Source organism: Pteropus alecto, unplaced genomic scaffold (genome assembly GCF_000325575.1).
Source record: "Pteropus alecto unplaced genomic scaffold, ASM32557v1 scaffold75, whole genome shotgun sequence".
In the NCBI taxonomy this organism is placed as follows: domain Eukaryota; kingdom Metazoa; phylum Chordata; class Mammalia; order Chiroptera; family Pteropodidae; genus Pteropus; species Pteropus alecto.
The window spans coordinates 31,877,343-31,898,565 of record NW_006440638.1 but is presented as its reverse complement, the minus strand read 5'-3'; the positions used below and the strand labels follow the sequence as shown (position 1 = coordinate 31,898,565).

At 52.3% G+C, this 21,223-nt stretch overlaps 1 protein-coding gene across 1 annotated transcript in view; it reads left to right on the top strand.

Annotated features, from left to right (window-relative positions):
• PLXND1 (plexin D1) overlaps positions 1-15,972 on the top strand; it is a 48,875-nt gene extending 32,903 nt beyond the window's left edge. Inside the window, exons 14-36 of the mRNA XM_006917681.3 lie at positions 428-527; positions 616-755; positions 1,541-1,708; positions 1,790-1,880; positions 2,149-2,412; positions 2,500-2,649; positions 3,513-3,627; positions 5,480-5,587; positions 5,685-5,797; positions 6,612-6,716; positions 6,816-6,946; positions 7,265-7,463; positions 8,470-8,616; positions 8,805-8,961; positions 9,794-9,897; positions 9,979-10,042; positions 10,833-10,867; positions 11,144-11,248; positions 11,702-11,865; positions 12,985-13,132; positions 14,153-14,293; positions 14,448-14,522; positions 14,744-15,972. Coding sequence (XP_006917743.2) covers positions 428-527; positions 616-755; positions 1,541-1,708; positions 1,790-1,880; positions 2,149-2,412; positions 2,500-2,649; positions 3,513-3,627; positions 5,480-5,587; positions 5,685-5,797; positions 6,612-6,716; positions 6,816-6,946; positions 7,265-7,463; positions 8,470-8,616; positions 8,805-8,961; positions 9,794-9,897; positions 9,979-10,042; positions 10,833-10,867; positions 11,144-11,248; positions 11,702-11,865; positions 12,985-13,132; positions 14,153-14,293; positions 14,448-14,522; positions 14,744-14,860 — 2,941 coding nt within the window. The 3' untranslated portion in view covers positions 14,861-15,972. The remainder of the gene's footprint in view (positions 1-427; positions 528-615; positions 756-1,540; positions 1,709-1,789; positions 1,881-2,148; positions 2,413-2,499; positions 2,650-3,512; positions 3,628-5,479; positions 5,588-5,684; positions 5,798-6,611; positions 6,717-6,815; positions 6,947-7,264; positions 7,464-8,469; positions 8,617-8,804; positions 8,962-9,793; positions 9,898-9,978; positions 10,043-10,832; positions 10,868-11,143; positions 11,249-11,701; positions 11,866-12,984; positions 13,133-14,152; positions 14,294-14,447; positions 14,523-14,743) is intronic.
• The last annotated feature ends 5,251 nt before the right edge of the window (positions 15,973-21,223 follow it).

Here is a 21,223-nt window from a genome sequence, read left to right as displayed (position 1 = left end):
TAATGAATTGGATTTCCTTTTGGGAGCCCATAAGGCAGGCTTACAGATAAGGCTACCAGCCCAGCAAACGTTCTCATGGTCAGAAAACTTCCAAGTGTCCTAAATGGCCATCTTGTCCAAGGGCTTGTCTTATAATTGCAGAATTGTGGGAAAGTTGTAGGGTAAGGGGTGGTCCCTGGGAAGAACCGGGGTGACACTTGGGGAACTCAGTGGCTGTTTCCAGCTGAAAGGGAAGTGAGCGGGTAATGCCCTCAGGCATGTGCCGGCCAAATGCCAGCCTTGGCTGTGAGTGGGAGGGGTGGGTGGCTGAATGCAAAGATGGGTTGCTCACGCACCCTGGGGTACAGTGAGGGGCATTGTTCAAGGGAGAAACTGGGAGGTGCCTGGATCTGCTGGCTGCTCTCCTGACCAAAGCTGCCTCCCACAGGATCGTGTGTGCCACAGGGCCAGCCGCTGGGGCATTCTCGGACGTGGTGACGGTGAATGCCTCCAAGGAGGGCAAGTCACGGGAGCGCTTCTCCTATGTGGTAAGGGGGACCGTAGCCTGCTATCCGACCCTCCCCATCACACCCGGGGGCTGACCTGAAGCCTGACCACCTGCCTTCCACCCCACAGATGCCCCTGGTCTACTCCCTGGAGCCTGCCATGGGCCCCAAGGCAGGGGGCACCAGGATCACCATCCATGGGAGCGACCTCCATGTGGGCTCTGAGCTCCAGGACCTGCTGAATGACACGGAGCCCTGCACAGAGCTTGTGTAAGCCCCTTGGCCCCGGCCACCCCGTCCACCCCATAAAAACCATGGGGTTAGGGAGCTGGAGAGGTAGGGTGATATCCTGGTACCAAGCATCACCCCTTGGCTAGGGCCCCTCCCTTCTCTGAGCCTCAGTTTCCTCATCTGGTAAGAATAGTACCAGTGAGTTGTAGGAAGTACTCTGTGCCCAGCATATAGTAGGTGCTCCATAAGTGGTAGCTACAGAAGATGGTGATGATCTTACACACTCTGAGATCCTCAGCTCTTGGTGAATTAGCTGTCTTTATTACATACTTTGTACCAGGCCCTGTGATGAACACTGCTGGGGACAGCAAGATGAGCCCAACACAGCCTCAGCCCTCAGGGGAAGGCAGACACTTACACAGGAAGTAGGAATATCTTGTGGGGTTGGGATTGGAAGAAAAGTCCAGGCTTTCAGGACCGTGGGGGCAGGGCCCTCACCAGGGGCAGGAATCGGGAGGGGAGCTCTGGGAAGGCTTAGTGGAAGAAGTAGGACTGGAAAATTGGGAAGTACAGGCAGGGTCAGAGAGGAGAAGGGATGGTATTCCAGGTGGGGAGGACAGCGTGAGCGAAGTAGGGCGAAGTGGGAATATGGACATATTTGTATACAAGGGGGCAGAAGGCCAGGTCGGGGCCAACTGAAAAGCCCTTAAACCCAGGCCAAGTGCACAGGCCTGTGCCCCTAGGTGGTGGGGCAGGAGGGGTCAGGTAAGGGCAAGTAGTGGGAGGCAGGGGCCCTGCTGACGGTGCCCGCTGCCCTCCCACAGGCGCACAGACACCAGCATCGCCTGCACTGTGCCTGGGGGCACGCTGCCAGCCCCTGTGCCCGTGTGTGTGCGCTTTGAGCGCCGGGGCTGCGTGCGCAGCAACCTCACCTTCTGGTACATGTGGAACCCGGTCATCACGGCCATCAGTCCCCGCCGCAGCCCTGTCAGGTAAAACCCAGACCCTGGCCCCCCGGGCGGGCCTCACTCTCCGGGCTGCAGCTGGACTGATGGGGCGTGCTGTCCCTACAGCGGCGGCAGGACCATCACAGTGGCTGGCGAGCGTTTCCACATGGTGCAGAATGTGTCCATGGCTGTGCACCACATTGGCCGGCAGCCCACGGTGAGGGGACGGGACTGAGGAGGGCGGGAGAGGTAGGGGTGACCAGTATCCCTGACTGACCATGCCTCACTCTGCTGCATCTCTCCTATCTCTGTCTCTCCTAATCTCTTTGCCTCTGTCTCTGTTTCCCCATCTTTTCTTGTTTCTTTGTCTCTCTTCCTGTCTCTACCTCTTCCTCTTTGTCTATCTCCTTAATCTCTCCCCATTTCTCCATGTCCATCTGCATGTCCCCCATTTCCAACCTTGGCCTGTGGCCCTCTCCCACCAGCTCTGCAAGGTTCTCAACTCCACCCTTATCACTTGCCCATCTCCCGGGGCCCTGAGCAATGCATCGGCACCAGTGGACTTCTTCATTAATGGGCGGGCCTATGCCGACGAGCTGGCAGTGGCCGAGGAACTGCTGGACCCCGAGGAGGCACAGCGGGGCAGCAGGTTCCGCCTGGACTACCTCCCCGACCCACAGTTCTCCACGGCCAAGAGAGAGAAGTGGATCAAGCACCACCCTGGGGAGCCCCTCACCCTAGTCATCCATGTAAGTGCCAGTGGGTGCCAGGTAGGGGGAGTAAGTGGGCCAGGCTTAGCTATGCATCTCAACACTCACCCCGCTCCTCTCCCACAGAAGGAGCAGGACAGTCTGGGGCTCGAGAGCCACGAGTACCGAGTCAAGATAGGCCAAGTGGCCTGCGACATCCAGATTGTCTCAGAGAGAGTCATCCACTGCTCGGTCAATGAGTCTCTGGGTACAGCTGAGGGGCAGCTACCCATCACGGTGAGTAGACAGGGCACTGGAGGCATAAGTGGACCTGGCCCCTCGACCCTTCTGCCTGAGCACCTGCCCCTTGCTCCAGTACATTGGAGCTGAGCATTTTCATGCTCAGTAGCTTAGGCAAGCAGAGCAAAGCAGAGCTTTTACATCCCCACTTGATAGATGAGGAGACTGAGGGCCAAGAACTTAGTGACCCATTCAAGGTCAGTGATCAGCCCCAGGTAGGCCTGATGGGGCTGGACTCTGAGAGGCCATAAGCAGTTGCCCCTGTTCCACCAGGTACTCCGCCCAGAGCCTGGGCTTCTGGTCACCACACAGAGTCACGGAGGGGAGGGAAGCAGGAGTGGAGGGAAAGCCCAGAAAGTGGGAACTTTTCTGCACTGTACCTGCTTGCATGCTTCTGGGAATGGGGAGCTCATTTCCTCACAGGCAGCACTTGCCACCCCAGGACAGCTCTGACTGGGAAAGCTCCCTTTGATCTGCACCCCAGTTCTACTTCTGCCCTTCAAGACCTGCTCCCCGGTCCTACGACAACCCTACAGATACTTGGCGACAGAAGCCAGGCTCTATGAACTGCCCTACCTCTGGCTCCTCCCAGGCTGTATAATAATAATCACACCCCGCCTGTGCTCCATTTCCCCTCTGTGCCAGGCCCAGGACTAAGGGCATGACAAGCAAGCATCATCTTAGTTAACCCTCACACTATCCCCAAGAGGTGGGTGTAGTTATTATCTCTGTGTTGCAGATGTGGCATCTGAGTCTCAGAGAGGTTAGGCGGTTTTTCCCAGGCCACAAAGCTAGTGAGGAAAAGAGCCAAGGCATAAGTCCAAAAGAGCTACAACCACCCTCCCCTCACCTTTGTGCAGATCCAGGTAGGGAACTTCAACCAGACCATTGCCACGCTACAGCTGGGGGGCAGTGAGACCGCCATCATTGTGTCCATCGTCATCTGCAGTGTCTTGCTGCTACTCTCCGTAGTTGGTAAGGAGCCCTGCACTCGTGACACCTTGGAGGGCAGACCTGCCCCACCTTGCCCTAGCCCCTCTGAAGATGGGCAGAAAAAGCATAATGGGTTGGGGGCACAGCTCGAACAAAGGCTTGGGAGTGGGAACAGGTTCTGCACCCAGAGGTGGGGTGAGAGGTGTGCCCGGCTACAGCACAAATGGGTGAAAGACAGTAGATGTTGGGAGGATGTGCTTGGCCCAGGCCGTGGCCCCAGGTGCCAGGCAGAAGAATTTGGAATCTCGTTCTCCCGTCGATAGGGAGCTACTGCAGGTACGTAAGAGAGGGTTGTTCAGGGAAGTTAACTGAGGCTATACTACTATTAAAGTAATGGCTATAAACGTAATATAGTCAGTGCAGCAGAGAAAGTAGAACCCTCAGACACTGTTGGTGGGGTTGGAAGATGGTGCTGCCACTGGAAAACGCTTTGGCAGTTTCTCAGAACATTAGAGAGTCCTCATGTGACCCAGCAACTCCACTCCTGGGTATCTCCCCGAGAGACGTGAAAACATGTCCACACAAACCTTGTGCATGAAAATTCATAGCAGCACTGTTTCTAACAACCAAAAAGTAGAAATAATCCAGTGTCCACCGACTGAGAAATAAACAAAATGTGGTATGTACATACAATGGAGTATTATTCAGCCATGAAAAGGAATGAAATACTGATTCATGCTCTATTGTGGATGAACCTCGACAACGTGATCCTAAAGGAAAGAAGCCAGCCACAAAAGACCATGTATTGTAGGACTGCATTTATATGAAATATCCAGAATAGGTAAATCCTTAAGAGACAGAAAGCAGATTACTGGTTGCCAGAGGCTGGAGAAGCGGTGTGAGGAGTGACTGCTGGTGGTTAGGGGTCATCGTGAGGCAATAACAGTATTCTAAAAGTAGAGAGTGGCGATGGATGCACAACCCTGTGAAGATACTGAAAGTCATTGACTTGTATACTTCAAATGGATGGATTATATGGAATGTGCGTTATATCTCAACAAAGCTGTTTTTAATAAATACTCAGTGGAGAAAATTTTAGAGAAAACTGAATGAAGCTGAAAAGAAAAAAACCTATCATTAACACCGTAAATATGTTGGTATATTTCCTGCCAGTCTCTTTTCTTAAAATTTTATATAATATGTATAATATATACAAACATATTACATATGATTATATGGAATGTGCGTTATATCTCAACAAAGCTGTTTTTAATAAATACTCAGTGGAGAAAATTTTAGAGAAAACTGAATGAAGCTGAAAAGAAAAAAACCTATCATTAACACCGTAAATATGTTGGTATATTTCCTGCCAGTCTCTTTTCTTAAAATTTTATATAATATATATAATATATACAAACATATGACATATAAAAATGTAAAATATTTCAATATTATATGTTCTCTTCCCCCACCCCAGAAAGAGATTATAATATAATTCTGCTTTGTAAGCTGCTTTTAAACATTTAATTCACGAGTAACACCTAGTCATTGTAGAAAGAATTGAAAATGCTAAAAAAACAGAAAAGATAAATCACCCATAACTCTCTCACCTAGGGAAAGCCACTGTTTACCACTATTTTACACACACATATACACACACTTCGTTTCATAAGAATGGAACATTGAGCTTTATTTCACTGGCTGTTCCCCAAGCCCTGTGCCCCGCAGGAAGGGAGGACCGAGGGCCACCTTTCCGTACCCTGCTCAGAGAAGGTGGGGCTGAGTCCAGAAGGCAGGACCTTTCCCTCCAGGCCCAGGCCCAGCATACAGCAGGTGCCAACAAATACTGTCCAAAGGGCTTTCAAGGCCTGACCCCCCTCTCCGCTGCCTGCAGCCCTGTTTGTCTTCTGCACTAAGAGCCGCCGTGCCGAGCGCTACTGGCAGAAGACCCTGCTACAGATGGAGGAGATGGAATCTCAGATCCGAGAGGAAATCCGTAAAGGTAGTAGCGGGTGGGGACTGTGCAGGACTGTGGGCCTTGGCTTTCCCAACTCGGGGGTGGGTTTGAGATCCACTCACTGCCACCTGCCTGTCGCCAGGCTTTGCCGAGCTGCAGACGGACATGACGGATCTGACTAAGGAGCTGAATCGCAGCCAGGGCATCCCTTTCCTGGAGTATAAGCACTTTGTGACCCGCACCTTCTTCCCTAAGGTCAGCCTGTGCCCTCGCCAGCCACTGCAGGGGCTCCTGGGCCTCTCTCTAGGCCGCGACACTCTAGAGGGCACTTTTATGCGTATAGGCTAGTACGGTGTGGGCCCCTTGAGCAGTAGTGCAAAACTGCACACCCACCCACAGTGCTTATCAGGGGAGGGGGCTCAGTTTCTCCTACTTTCCTTCTCTACTCACTCGATGTTTAACTGTCCGTACAGAAGCCAGCTGCCAGCCCTCCTAGGGTGCTGGGCCTGCATCGCCCCTCACTGAGGGGACCTTAGAGGCAGCCCACATGCTCCCAGGCCCCACGTACCCTGCCGGCCTCTCTCATCTCTAGGCCCCTTCTCAGCCAGATTTCTCTTGATCTCCATGTCCCCTCCTCCTGCCCACTGGACTCTGCCCCATCCCTTCCATGCCTCTGCTATAGGGGCTGCTGCCCTGTCCCCACCTCCTGGCCTGTCCAGAGCATTTGTGCCAGTAGCCAGTGCCCTCCTCTTGCCCTGTCCACACTATTCTCCATGCAGCAGCCAAACAAGCCCATGTCATTATTCTACACTGAGTTGCTTTTGCTTCCTTTTAAGCCTCGTGCCCTCTTACATGGCCTCATCTTGGCTCTGCTGGTTCCACTCCTCCTTTTCCTCCAGGAAGCCCTCTGGGACACCCCTCCTCACTCCTCTGGAATTCTGTGGCTCCCTGGGCATGCCCCACTGCCTCTTCTTCCTTTATAAAGTGTCCCTTTGCCTTTGTTGAGCAGCCCTTGCATGCCAGTCAGGGCATGCAAGCCTCACTGAGGTACTGGGGTCTGCCTCCACAGTGTTCCTCCCTCTATGAAGAACGCTATATACTGCCCTCCCAGACCCTTAATTCACAGGGGAGCTCCCCGGTGCAGGAGACCCACCCACTGCTGGGAGAGTGGAAGGTGAGTACCCCCAACTCCCCAAGTGCTGACTCCTAGACCAGGCAGAGGCATTGGACCCCTGAACTCCTGTGGACACGCCATCACCAATTGCTTTCACAGATCCCTGAGAGCTGCCGGCCTAACATGGAAGAAGGGATCAGTCTGTTCTCCTCGCTGCTCAACAACAAGCACTTCCTCATCGTCTTCGTCCATGCACTAGAGCAGCAGAAGGACTTTGCAGTGCGTGACAGGTCAGACAGCGAGGCTCTGGGGATGGGGCAGGGGCCTGTCTGAGGCCACACCACTTAGTGTCCTGGGTTGCCCTGGACAGACCCTAGGCTAGGACAGTTTGCAAATTATCATGTCCTCTGGGCAGCGGGCTGGCCTCCAGCATCAGGCCCTGGGTCCTGGAGGTCCTGAGACGACCCCCATTCCTCCCCTTCCTGGGCCTGGAATCCACCTGCACAGGCTCACCAGTGATGAGGTGGCCCCGGAGCCCCCACCATGCGGTCCCCAGATCCCAGGGCCATCAGGGGTAGACAGAGCTGATGCCCCACGCCCACACACAGGTGCAGCCTGGCCTCCCTGCTGACCATCGCACTCCACAGCAAGCTCGAGTACTACACGAGCATCATGAAAGAGCTGCTGGTAGACCTCATCGACGCCTCGGCCGCCAAGAACCCTAAGCTCATGCTGCGGCGCACAGAGTCTGTGGTTGAGAAGATGCTCACCAACTGGATGTCCATCTGCATGTACAGCTGTCTGCGGGTGAGGCGGCTGTAACGGTGCAGCGTCCACCACCTGCGAGCCTTCTCGCAATAAATCGGACTTTGTTTTATCCTCTCGCCAGCTCTTCCAGGAGGGTTATCACGTCCTTCGTGCAGATGTGGCAAGAGGGACTCAGGAGGGCGGGGGCAGGCTTCTTGGGAGGGCTCAGAGCCAGCTCGGGAAGAATGGAGGCAGTGTCAGGGGCTTTGTTCCAGAAGATTGTTTTCTTAGTCATCGAACTCTCCAGAAAATGGGGCATCACTCGCTTCCACCTCCTAGAACTAGAGAAGTGGATCAGGAATAAGAGTTGGCATGCCGCCTTTTTAATCTTTGCCAAATCTGCCTAACACTATTATATACTTAATTTTTCCCTTAAACCAGCTTACTGTTTTTACCTAAGTATCTAACATCAATGGAACACCCGAGTCACTCAGTATAAAATTACCATGAAAATCAGCTCATGGCAATGGATGGCAACAGTCCTTTGTTGGCTGTGTGTGCTTTGTGAAAGGGAGGTTGGCGAGGGTAGGGGTATCTGAGGCCCCAGGCAAGCCCAAGACTCTCCATCTGAACTCACCTTGTAAGGCTTAGCAGAAAGAGTCACAGGCTTGGGAGTCAGCTGATCCAGGGTTCGAGTCCAGCTCTGCCACTTCCCTGCTGGGTGACCCTTGGCTGGTGGCTTGCCCTTTCTGAACTTTGGCAGTACCTGGAAAGGTTCCTGGGATTATGAAAGGAATGAAGGCGCCCACCCACAGCTGGTGGTGTTCCACCTTACAGAGTCCATGGAGACACCTGGAGGGCTAGGGGGACGTGGGATGGCATCAGATCCAAAAGGGAGGTGATTAAACAGGTAGCCGTGGAGGTGCTGATGGATCAGGGCAGTGTTCCAGATGGTGGCCACAGCACTGCCAGAGGCTTGGGGGCTGAAGTGCGGGCGTGCAGGGAGGTGGTGGGGCCTGGGCTGGGCGGGCTGGGCCTCAGCCCCGACAGCCTGTGTCCACCCCAGGAGACGGTCGGGGAGCCGTTCTTCTTGCTCCTGTGCGCCATCAAGCAGCAGATCAACAAGGGCTCCATCGACGCCATCACAGGCAAGGCGCGCTACACGCTCAACGAGGAGTGGCTGCTGCGGGAGAACATTGAGGCCAAGCCCCGGGTGAGCCTGGTGGGGCAAGGGCAGCAGGGCAGCAAGGAGGGACTGTCTCCCGGGCTGGCTGGGAGAGGCGTCCCAGAATGCCTGGCGGCTCCACTGTTGCCCCAGCCACCCCAGGCAGGTTGTCGCCCCACCTGGGCCCAGGGCGCTAATAGCGGGGACTTGCTGACCCTTTCCCCCCTCTCGTGCAGAACCTGAACGTGTCCTTCCAGGGCTGTGGCATGGACTCGCTGAGCGTGCGGGCCATGGACACCGACACACTGACACAGGTGAAGGAGAAGATCCTGGAGGCCTTCTGCAAGAATGTGCCCTACTCCCAGTGGCCTCGCGCCGAGGACGTCGACCTCGGTGGGCAGGGGGGTGGCGAGGCACAACTTGGCGCTGGGCTGCTTTAGTGGGAGTCAGCCCCTGCCTTGGTCACATACTGCTTTCACTCCTTTCACAAAATTAATATGCATTAATTTTGGCACTGGGAACATGAAGATGGTGAGATAAGGTGCCCAGCAGCAAGGAGCCCCTTTTCTGGTGGGAGACAGGTCCTACAGTGCGAGCAAGCTACAGGCAACAGCAAAAAGTGTTCAGGAAAGGCTTTTCCAAGAAGATGTGAGAGTGAGTTTTGAAGGATGCATAGGAATCGTGGTTTGGCCAAGAAGATGGGGCCATTCGTTCTATGATCATAGGCCTTTCCTGAGCACTTGGTCTGTGTCCGGGCCTCTGGCCGTGATGGTGACCAGGCAGGCACAGTGACTGTTCAGAACAGGGAACTTTGGGTGGCTCTCCAGGCCTGGCATGCAGGAGACCGGGTGGGCTGAGATAAGGCGTTCAGTTACCCAGAAACTGGAAGGACACTTGGGCTTTACCCTGAGGACAGTGGGGAGCCATGGAAGGCGTGTGACCCCTTCATAGGTGGTGCCTTATTTAATCAGCAGAAGCAACAGTAACAACCCCGAGGTTGAGGACATTTCCAGGGCTCCTGTTCTGTACCCACTCCCGCAGCAGCCGGTTCTGCAGTTTTCTCCTCTTCCCCATTTACAGATGGGGAAGTAGAGGCTCAGAGGCATGGCAGGCCCCAGGTTCCACAGAGAGATAGCAAGTGGCCTCACCCCGTGTGGCCAGGCTGGTGCTGCCCCGTCAGGCGGGCTCTTTACCCCTGGCCCTGACACCCTCTCCCCATCTCCAGAGTGGTTCGCCTCAAGCACACAGAGCTACATCCTCCGAGATCTGGACGACACCTCGGTGGTGGAGGACGGCCGCAAGAAGCTCAACACTCTGGCTCACTACAAGGTGGGGTCCCCAGTCCCAGCCAACCCCCACTCCCAGCCTATCTAACCTGATCTCTGACCCTGGCCTCTCCCCTCCTGTCAGATCCCTGAAGGTGCCTCCCTGGCCATGAGCCTCACAGACAAGAAGGACAACACACTGGGCCGAGGTAGTGCCGGTGGACGTGGGGAGGGTGTCTGTAGCGCCTTCTGAGCAGTCCTAATGGGGAAACTGAGGCTTCAAGGCAAGGTTGGGCTGGGCTGTGGCCTCTTTGATGGGGGCAGGGGCTGCACCAGGCCCCTCTGCCCTAGTACTGCTTGGGCAGGGCCTATGGCCAGGCCTCCTCCAGGCTGCTTTCCTTCAGGCAGCCAGTTAGAGGCCCCAGGAGGGTAGGATGTTGTTCCCCTAGGTCTGGGCAGTTGCCAGGCCAGAGGGGGACGCTGGCATGCCCATCTGGGCTGTGGGCTGTGTCTCTGCCTCAAGTCCTACCATCCACACTCTCAGATGCCCCAAACCTGTCTGCTTAGCTGCCAGGCCTGGAGTCCTAGGCTCCTCTGGATCTCAGGGTCTCCTCCTAAGGTCAGGAGCAAGATCTCAGGTCTCTCCCAGCAGCTTATGAGGACTGGGTTGGCAGGAGCTCTGGACTAGGGGGTGGCATGAATGAGGGCAGCCACCCCTGGGGTCTGTCCCATCTCCATACGTGACTGTGTCTCTGCTTCTCTCCCCATCTCTCTGTTTCTCCTGTCACTCTTAGTGCCTCTACCTTTGTCTCATCCTCTGTGTTTTTCTGGAGCTCATCTCTTTCTTTGCATTTTTCTCTTTGTTTCCGTCTCATTCTCCCCATGTGTCTCTTTGGAACTCTCCATTTTTCTTGGTTTCTCTCCATTTCTGTTTCCTCTCGCTCTCCCCATCCACTCTTCTCTCTTGTTTATTTATTGTGTGTGTTTTTCCTCTCGCAGTGAAAGACTTGGACACAGAGAAGTATTTCCATTTGGTGAGTGCCCAGCTTCCAGCTCTCAGGCCTCCCACCCCTCAGTGGGCGTGGATTTGGCTTCCTGCCACCCTTGGCCTCTGGGGAGAGTGCTCTGGGCCCTGGGAAAGGATGGGGGTGGGGGAGCGGGGATGAGTCTCAGAATCAGCAGCGAGCCTGGTCATTTGTACACACAAAGTATATGCAGACCAAGTGCCTATAGGCAAAGAACGGGACCTTCCCTGGGACAGCCAAGGATGGTGCCTGGTGCTGGTACTGACCACCACCCCGGCCGCCCAGGTGCTGCCCACGGACGAGCTGGCAGAGCCCAAGAAGTCCCACCGGCAGAGCCACCGCAAAAAAGTCCTACCGGAGATCTACCTGACCCGCCTGCTTTCCACCAAGGTAGGCCTGGCCTCACGTCCTCATCTTGGGAGGTCATTGTATACACGCACCTATGAGGGTGAGATGGGCTCTCAGGGCAAGAGGCTGAGAGCTTAGGGTCCTGCCCAAGGAAGGTTTTGCTCTCAGCCATGAAAAGTGCCCGACAGGGCAGCAGAGGCCCAGAGGGGTCAGTGATGTCACATGGCTCGGGTGGCAGTCAGCACTCTAGAGACCAACTCTGGCCTCACCAATTCCTCCGCTCTATGCCCCGGTCCTTTCAACACCCCTGTGAGGTAGTTTTTACTAATGTATTTCACAGATGAGAAAACTGAGACTCGGAGGTTAGGTGACCAGCCTGATGCCACATGGCTTTTGCATTAACCAGCCTGGGTACCACAGGCTCCCTGGAGCCACGGAGGTGCCCACTTACTCTCTACACATGGTGCTGTAAGCGGCCACCCTGCTCCCCTGTAGGGCACGCTGCAGAAGTTTCTAGATGACCTGTTCAAGGCTATTCTGAGCATCCGTGAGGATAAGCCCCCACTGGCTGTCAAGTATTTCTTCGACTTCTTGGAGGAGCAGGCTGAGAAGAGGGGGATCTCAGATCCTGACACCCTGCACATCTGGAAGACCAACAGGTGGGTGGTGCATAGGTGGGGAGGGCTCTGCAGCTTCCATGTGTCATTTTGGGCAGCAATAGTGTGGGGGTTCAGAGCCCAGTCTGTCAGATCACCTGCCTGGGTTCAGTTTCTACTCTGCCACTTCCCAGCTGTGTGATTTTAGGTAGGTGACTTAACCTCTCTGTGCTTTAAGTTTCCCCCTGTTGTAAAACCAGGGCAATAAAAGCAATTCACCTTAATTATAAGAATTAACTATAAGTGAGCATTATGTAAGTGTTGCCCTTACCCTCATTTGCCCTCCACCCTTCTCAGGCAGACACCGTGAGCTCCGTGTCACAGCTGACGCTCACAGAGATGTGCCTACCCAAGATCACGCAGCCCTTGTAATGGCAGAGCCAGGCACAAAGCCGCATGATCTGACCCCCATACCCAGTCTGTAGCCTTCCTTTGAGGCATGTCTTAGCTTTTTGGGGTCACAGATCCCAGCAAGTCGTTGAAAACCTCAGCCTGACCCTTAGAAACAATACCACAGGCCCAGGAGTTTCTGTGCAGAGACTTCTCAGAGTTCTGAGGGTCCATAAGTCCTGGGCTGTCAAGTCACTGGGAGGCCCTGGAGTTGGGGTGTTACCAAACTTCTGGCCTCCTGAGGCCACGGCCAAGAATCCAGGGCCCGCCCTCCTTCAGCCCTTGCTGGCTGCTCGGTGGCCCCAGCTAATGGCCGACTTCCTGTTGCCGTGGGAGGCTGAGGGAGGATCCACGGGCTGCTAGGCGGGGTGGGGGTGCTTCTAATGAGAACCAGGACCTGAACTGAGGCTCCTTCGGGAGACTCTGCAGGGGGTAGGGGCGGGCAGTAAGGATGGACTCAGGTCCCCATGCCCCAGCCAGGCCTGCACCTCCTGCCTCAGCCTCCTGCCCTGCTCCATGCGGGAAACCTGGTTTCTAGCTGCTTTGCTGCCTCAGTCGGCAGGGATGGTCAAACAGCCCCATCTGAGGATGAGCACACACACAGGTTTCCAGAGGTTCCATCTTGTGGCTAGGTTCCACGGGCCCTGAGGGATAGAGCCAGTCTGCCCTCTGGCCCTCGCTGCCCCACCCTCAAGGTGGGCTCACGGTGCCTCTACTGCCCCCATCCCATAGCCTTCCTCTCCGGTTCTGGGTGAACATCCTGAAAAACCCCCAGTTTGTCTTTGACATCGACAAGACGGACCACATCGACGCCTGCCTCTCGGTCATCGCACAGGCCTTCATCGACGCCTGCTCCATCTCCGACCTTCAGCTGGGCAAGGTCAGCTGCTCTCGGGAGCAGGCTGCCCAAGGACTGGGCTGCAGGAGAGTGGGAGGGGAACTGCAGGAGCTCAGATCTGGGGGACATGGGATGACTAGGGACCTTCTGACAGGGGGAAGACTCCCAGACACTGGTACCTACAGTCAGAAACTAACTGCATCACTGCAGACCAGCTACACCTGCCTCAGGTGTGCCTAGCACCAGCTCCTGACATTTAGGCCACAGGGCCAGGCCTAGGAAGCCAGTGTGAATGGAAAACCTGCTTGGTCAGGCACAATATCATCTGATAATCAGCCAGGCTCCAGGCAGCAGTCCTGATAGTCAAAAGCCATCTGAGTAGGCACTGCAAGGAGCGGTGGGCAGAGGGGGAGCGGGTGACCAAGACCTCTGAGATGCATGCAGGAGGAAGCTCCCCGAGGCATCTTTCATTGCGGAGAGGAGCCAGCTGGCTTCAGAGGGTAGAGAAGAGAGAGCACTGGTTGCTGTGAGCATTAAGAAGATAGTGGAATGAGACCTGGCAGGATGGTAGGTGCATGGCCCTGCATTGAACCCGTGACTTTCAGAGACAGGCCGCGAGAGGTAGAAAATGCCCTCACTTCTCCACCCTTATCTCAGAAGGCAAGATGCCTGTAACAGACAAAGAACTGGGAGCATACTTGGCACATTTCACTTTTGGGCGTTGGAAACATGTGGTGGGAAATATTCCACTGAGCCAGCAATCAGGCTTCCAGAAATCTTAGCCACCAAGACTGATAACCCTAAGCAAGGATGTAAACAAAACAGCCTGCACGTGACAGAGAACTGGCACATAGCCCATGCAAGAATTAGGTCCCCTTTTAGGTCATCACCCTGACAGCCCTGTAGAAAATAGGGCAGGGGTTTGATGTAAGAGGGCAGCAGAGGGGTGGGGAGCTGACGACCCCTGGTCAGTGAGGGGGCCATTAGTGTCGTAGTAGGAACCAGGGCTCATCCAGAAAAAGATCTGTCCAGTCTCTTATTCCCTCACTCCTCTCTACCCAGGATTCGCCAACCAACAAACTCCTCTATGCCAAGGAGATCCCCGAGTACCGGAAAATCGTGCAGCGCTACTACAAGCAGATCCATGACATGACCCCACTCAGCGAGCAGGAGATGAACGCACACCTGGCTGAGGAGTCGCGGGTATGGGTGGACCGCGGGGGTCTAGGATATGACTGTTCAGTGAGGGGCTGTGAGAAGCTGTGGGTTTGTGTATAAGCATCAGATCTGGGCTGGGCCCAAGTCTGATGGCTGGGTTAACCGCCTCTCCCAACTTCCTCCTTTTCTTTCCTTGCAGAAATATCAGAACGAGTTCAACACCAATGTGGCCATGGCAGAGATTTATAAATATGCCAAGAGGTATCGCCCACAGGTGGGTACCTCGGGTGTGAGGCACCCTCCCCACTCCGCATTACAGCCCTGCTCACTTCCACTCTGCTGAGGAAAAGGGAGGTTCCCACTCCAGTATTCACATCCCAGGACGTTTGTACTTTAGGAGCGGGTCACCAGCTGTAGAAATCCAGGCAGTGCATTCTCCCCCAAGATCTGTGGGCCCAGGGCTGAGATCCAAATGCCCCTCTGCTTCCCCCTCAGATCATGACTGCCTTGGAGGCAAACCCCACAGCCCGGAGGACCCAGCTGCAGCACAAGTTTGAGCAGGTGGTGGCTCTAATGGAGGACAACATCTACGAGTGCTACAGTGAGGCCTGAGTCTGAGGGACATGGTGCTGGGGAGGAACAGGGGGCCCAGCCCTCGACTTTACTTGATCCTCAGTGCCTGACTCCAGCTGGGTGATGATGAGCAGAGTCAGCTTTGGGAGAGGGGAAATGAGGGGGCCTCTCCGAGCCAGGCAGAGGAGCCCCTAGCCCTGGCCCCTCGGCACTTCTGTCCCCTCCCACCTGCCCCCAGACTTGGCCTCTGGGATGGAGACTTGAATGCCACAGCCAGTCTCTGGTCAGGCTCCCACCGTCCACCAGCACAGCCTGGACGGTGCCCCCCACTCGCTCGCTGTCACAGCCAGCTGCTAAAGCTCCGGCCTGACTCAGCCCAACAAATGAAGAAACAAAGGCCACCTGGCCCAGAGGCCGCAGCTGGAAACACTACCTCACCTTTTCTGACAGAGGGGAGCCCTCCTTGAACCAGCCCTCTATTAGTTTCTGCTTCAACCACCAAAACTTTGTCTCCATCTCCCCGGAGAGGACCCTGGGACACGGTTTCAAGTGATGTCAGATTTTTGTTGCTCAAGCGGCTACTGGTGGAGTGGGCAGTGCCCACTGCCCATGGGGAGGCTCCATGGGCTTTCCCTGGAGATGGGGAGGGCAGAGGACAAGGGGACAGGTGCTAGGCGATCCTGATCTCGGGGGCGGCAGCGGGGGGAGAGGGGGTGGGGGGAGGGGGCTAAGTTGCACCAAGGCTGTAGCTGGGCTACTTGATCTTGCTGGAAGTGTTTCTAAAGATAGCACCACTTTTTGTTGTTTTTTTAAGAAAGCTTTTATATATGAAACTTAACCACGCACCAACTGTGAATAGCTGCCGCTTGTGCAGAGGACCTGGGGAGGGGAACCAAGGGGCTCCCTATGCAACACTGGAAATGACTGTTCCAGAGGATGGGCAGACCTGGCAGAGACCCTCCTCAACACCCTGAGAAATTTTCACCCATTCTGTTCCTGTGACAAGCAACCCTTTGGCTGACCCGGCTCCCCCATAGCAGACCCAGCCAGCACAGGGCCCGGCTCAGAGCCTCGGGGGCTGGGCTGGAGATGGAGTGGCTGGGATGCTCTGGAACCTTTCTTTATAATAAAAGTCTGATGGGAAAACCTGCTGTGGGCTCCAGCCTTTATCCTGAGACGGCCAAGGAGGGAAAGCAGTGCTTGTAGCAGGAGCAAGGGGAACCTGGCTTAGAACCTAACTCAGCCTTCGAAGGAGGCTATCTCGCTATTGGATGGTTCAGTGGGACAATGTGAGTGCCTGCTTGTCATTGTTCTGGCCCACAGCTGACATTCTCTGGTCTCTGAGGGCACCCTTGGGACCTCTCCAGGAAGAAGTCAGCTACTGTGTGCTACCTACCTCTGGGGTAGGCCCTGCTCCTAACCCACTTACCTTTAACAAGCCCATGAGGAATATAATATTGTCACCATTTTACAGATGTAGAAACTTATTCAGCTCCACGAGGAATTTCCCCTGGTTGCACAGCCAAGGAGCAGCAGAGTGGGTCACAAACCAGGTTATCTGGGCCTTCATTCCTCTGTTCCCTTTCTCCTCTAGGCCAGAGTCTCCACAGCAGCCCCCAGAATGTGTGGGAAGGTGAAAGGTGACGGTCCTGGAAAGAGCTGACATTTACACTCACCCTGATTTTTTTTTTTTTTTTTTTCCTCTCAAAAACTGTATCATTAACCCCATTTCTCAGATAAGGAAACGCAATTTCCCCAAGGGCAGTGTAACCCTGGTTTGTTCCCCGTAGGTAGGGCAAGCTGTTCCTCACTGCATCCCGTGAGTATGGTTAACCTGATTTGAAGTCAGCAAATACCCAGAGACCCCCAGCACACCCTGCTGGTTCTGGGCCTGAGCTGGGAGTGAGGTTCATCCTTGACCTTCTAGAAAAGGTCACTAGTAAGCAAAGCCATCTCCAAATTAGAAGCAGCTCAAGTTAGTTTTTTTTCCTTCATTAAGGAAAGCACACACATTTATCAAGGGTAAGAACTAGAACAGAAAAATTTGCACAATTTAAACAAAATCCCACAAATATCAGTTTTAGAATTAATGAGAACAGAAAAGTGAGAGGGGAAAAGTAAACAATATTTAACTTTAAAAATAGACTTTTCCTGTAGTGGCTTTTGAGTGGAGATAGATTATCTTCGAATTATCTATTCTGAGCACTGATTTCTTTTTATTAAGCAGCAGGTTTTCTAATTTAAGTTATTGACACATTTGATGGGGATTTTTTTTTTTTTTGGTGTGATTCTATAATGAATACATGTTTCCTGTAGAAATGTCAGGAAGTACAAAAAGCATGAAGAAAATAAAAGCTACCCTCACCCACCCATGGTTAATATCTCAGAGAATGCTGTTCCAAATTGTGTGCTTGCCTGTGTTGGCTGAGGTGTAAAAATTAGGATCAGAGTGTACATACCATTTTGTAACCTGCCTTTTCCCCCATGCAACAATATGTCAGTAACATCTTTCTATGTCATTAAATATTCCACAGCCTGTTTTAATGCCTGATTAACATGCAATTCCTTCTTGAAGTTTAGAAATGCATTTGCAAATGGAGGAAAGCTCTAGCTTCCAGGGTCATTTCTCGGTACGAAGGCGGCCAATTTCTGTGAACCACCCATAGTCTTTGGGCCCCTGAAGACTTGCCTTGCAGCTACAGGCATCCCTTTGCTCTGTCTGAGGGTCACAGGAGGTGGGGGCCTTTGGTGTAGTGTCCTCATACAGCGGAAGAGACTTGGCCATCTCATAGGTGCCAGATGCTGTCCAGCTTCTGTCAGGTCAGGGGTACTGGACTGCCCCCAGCTCATGGAGGCAAGACTCTCAGTGATACTATCCAAGACCCTACCCAGGTACCTCCCACAGTCCCTGGCCAAGCCATGAAAGAAGCAGAGACAGAACCAAATACCGCCCCCCAACCTGGGAAGTGCCAGCCCAATCTCTTACCATCTGCTTACAGTGCCCCTTGGGGTCCTGCTGGCAGCCACATTACAGACACACCAAGGAAGCTGTTGGCACAGCTAGACAAAACCTCATGTGGGATTTGAGGAGTGGGGTATAGGGAGCAGGGGAAAGATTAGAACAGTCATGCCCCATGCTGATCTGCCTCAGTTTCCCTTTGTGCCCTATCTGTACCTCATTAAGTCCTGCTCAGTGTACCTGACTTTCTTCAAATTTACCCTTTCCTTCTCTGCCCCTTCCTTGGCTTAGCCATCACCTCTCAACTGGACAATCTCTTTTCATCATTGACCCCATTCTACATCCATCCCCTCAGCAAATCTCATCTACCCTGCTTCAACATTTACCCAGATTCCACTACTTCTAACCTCTCCCTCCATAGCCATGCTCCGCCATTGCAGGGACCTCCTCGCTGACCTCCGACTGCTGCCCTGCAGTCAATCCACTGTTTACTGTCCTCTAATGGCTCCTTATCACAATTAAAACAAAACTCAAAGTTCTTACCCTGGCTCAAAGGGCCCTTCAGGATCTAACCCTTGTCTACCCTGCAGCCCTGGTTATGGTTATCTACTGCTATGTAACAAACCGCCCCAATACTCAGTGGCTTAAAACAACAGCAATAATTTATGTTACTCATGCATCTGTGAGTGGGGCAGGGTTTGGCAGGGAAGGCCTGTCCCTGTTCCATGTGGTGTCAGCTAGGGTAGCTCAGCTAGAGTTAAGAGATCCAAGACCAAGATGGCACACTCCTATGGCTGGCAAGTTGGTTCTGGCTGGTCAGGAAGATTAGCAGGGGCTGAAAACAGAGGTGCCTTTGTTCCTCTCTACTGGATGCTTAGGCTTCCCTACAGTATGGTAGCTGAGTTCTAAGAGCAAGTATCAAAAACCCCCACTCATTCAAGGAGGTCCAAGAAGGTAGGCAGCAGAGGAAGATGCTGAACTCACCCCTTCTCATGAGCAGACTTTAATATACAAGTATATAGGAAACAACTACACTTATGAGACAACTGAGGGCCAAATGAATAGCTTCTGAACAACGAACAAGAGAAAGAGATGGGTAGAGATGGCTGGGAAGCTGAGGGAACCCTCAGGGAGCTGCCAGCTGTGCTGCAGAACTCCCTGGGTGAGAGGAGCTGTTGGATGCCCTTGTTTACATTCTCTTCCACTTCCATAGACAAGGCTTGGGGAACTCCACTCAGGTGCTTTGCCCTGCCTGCAGGACGGCTGCAGTGAATTCCCAGCTGCACTGCCTGGAGCCTTTTGCCTCTGAACACGGGAGCAAGCAGGAACGACAGGGCATCACCACACACCCCTGGCTTCCCTGCCAGGAACCACTCCAGCCCAGCAAGCCAGTGCCCTGGGCACTGTAAGCACCTGGCCAGCTCCGACTTCTCAAAACTACCTGACACATAAAGCCCACACAGAGGTTGCTTCTATGCAAGACCACCTTCTGCACTACAAACAAGAGAGAGACTGTGTAAAGAAGGTTGGGGAGACACAGGAGCTCTCTGGAGACTGCAGGGTTTCTTTGGGGTTGGAGGTACCACTGAGCACCATTGTTTCTGTCCCACCTCACTTCCATAGGAATGGTGAGGGCTCTATCCAGGTGTCCTGGCTTACCTACAAGGTTGCTGCAGTACATTCCTGGACACATTACCCAAGCTCATTTCCACCCCAAACAAAGGGAGCAAGCAGGATAAACAGGGCTTTACTACACATACTTGGCTTCCCCAACTAAAGCTTCTCCAGCTTGGTAGTCCAGTGCCCCTATAACTTTGGCACACGCTCAGCTCCTACCAGCCTGCCAAAACCACCTGGCACACACAAACCATGCTTCTACATAAAGCCACTTTTTCAAGACTGGGAAGAGAGCTATTTTGTCTAAATTCATGTAAACAAACATAGAAAGTCAAACAAAATGAAAAGACTAATCTCTCTCAAATAAAGGATTAAGAAAAATACCCCCTACGCACACACACCACTAAGGAAATAGAGATAACTAGTTTGCCTGGTAAAGAATTCAAATGAATGATCATAAGGATGCTCACCAAACTTGGGAGTGGAATAGAAGAACTTAGGGAAAACTTCAACAAGGGAAAGTATAATAAAGAACCAAGCAGACCTGAAGAATACGATAACTGAAATGAAAAATATATTAGATGGAATCAACATTGGATTAGCTACATACAGAGAATGGATCAGTTACCTGGAAGACAGACTAGTGGAAATCAACCAATTAGAACAGCAAAAAGAAAAGAAGAATTTTAAAAAATGAGCATAATTTAGGGGACCTCTGGGATAACATCAGGTGCTCGAACATTAACATTATAGGGATACCAGAGGAGAAGAGAGAATGAAACGGAAACTTTATTTAAGGAAATAATGTCTAAACTTTCCTAACTTGGGAAAGGAAACAGACGTCCAGGTCCAGGAAGCAGAGAGTTCCAAAAAAGATGAACCCAAAGAAATCCATGCAAAGATATTGTAATCAAAATGGCAAAAGAGATAATCTTGAAGGAAGCAGGGGAAAATAACAAATTACATACAAAGAAAACCCCATAAGGATATCAGCTGATTTCTCAGCAGCAACTTCACAGCCAGAAGGGAATGATAGGGCATCTTTAAAGTGCTGAAAGAAAGAAACCTACAACCTAGAATAATTTACCCATCAAGGTTATCATTCAGAATTGAAGGAAAGATAAAGAGTTCTCCAGACAAGAAAAACTAAATGAATTCATCACCATTAAACCACCTTTACAAGAAATTTGAAAGGATCTTCTTTAAGCAGAAAAGGAAAGGCTATAATCAGAAATAAGAGAAAGGAAAAAAAATCTCCCACAAAAAGCCAAATATTTAATAAATACAGCAAATCAGACATTTGACCTACTACAAAGGTCAAAAGAAAAAAGTTTCAAACAACACAAACTACAATAAGTGTTTAGGAGCTACACAACACAAAAAGATCTAAAATATGACATCAATAAATTTTAATGCCTATCAGCTTAAAATAGACTGTTATATAGATATACATAAAACCTCATGATAACCACAAACCAAAAATCCACAAAAAATCCACAAAGAATAAAGAGAAAGGAACCCAAACGAAACACTAAAGAAAACCAGAAAACCACAAGGGAAGAGAGAAGAAAAAAGGAACAGAGGAGAACTATAAAAACCAAAAAACAATTAACAAAATGGCAATAAGTACATACTCATCAATAATTATTTTAAATGTAAATGAATTAAATTCTCCAGTAAAAAACATAGGGTGGCTGAATGGATTAAAAAATATGACACATTTATATTCTGCCTACAAGAGATTCATTTCACTTTGCAAGATACATGCAAACTGAAAGTAAAGGGATGAAAAAAAGATATTTCGTGCAAACAAATGATAAAAAAGC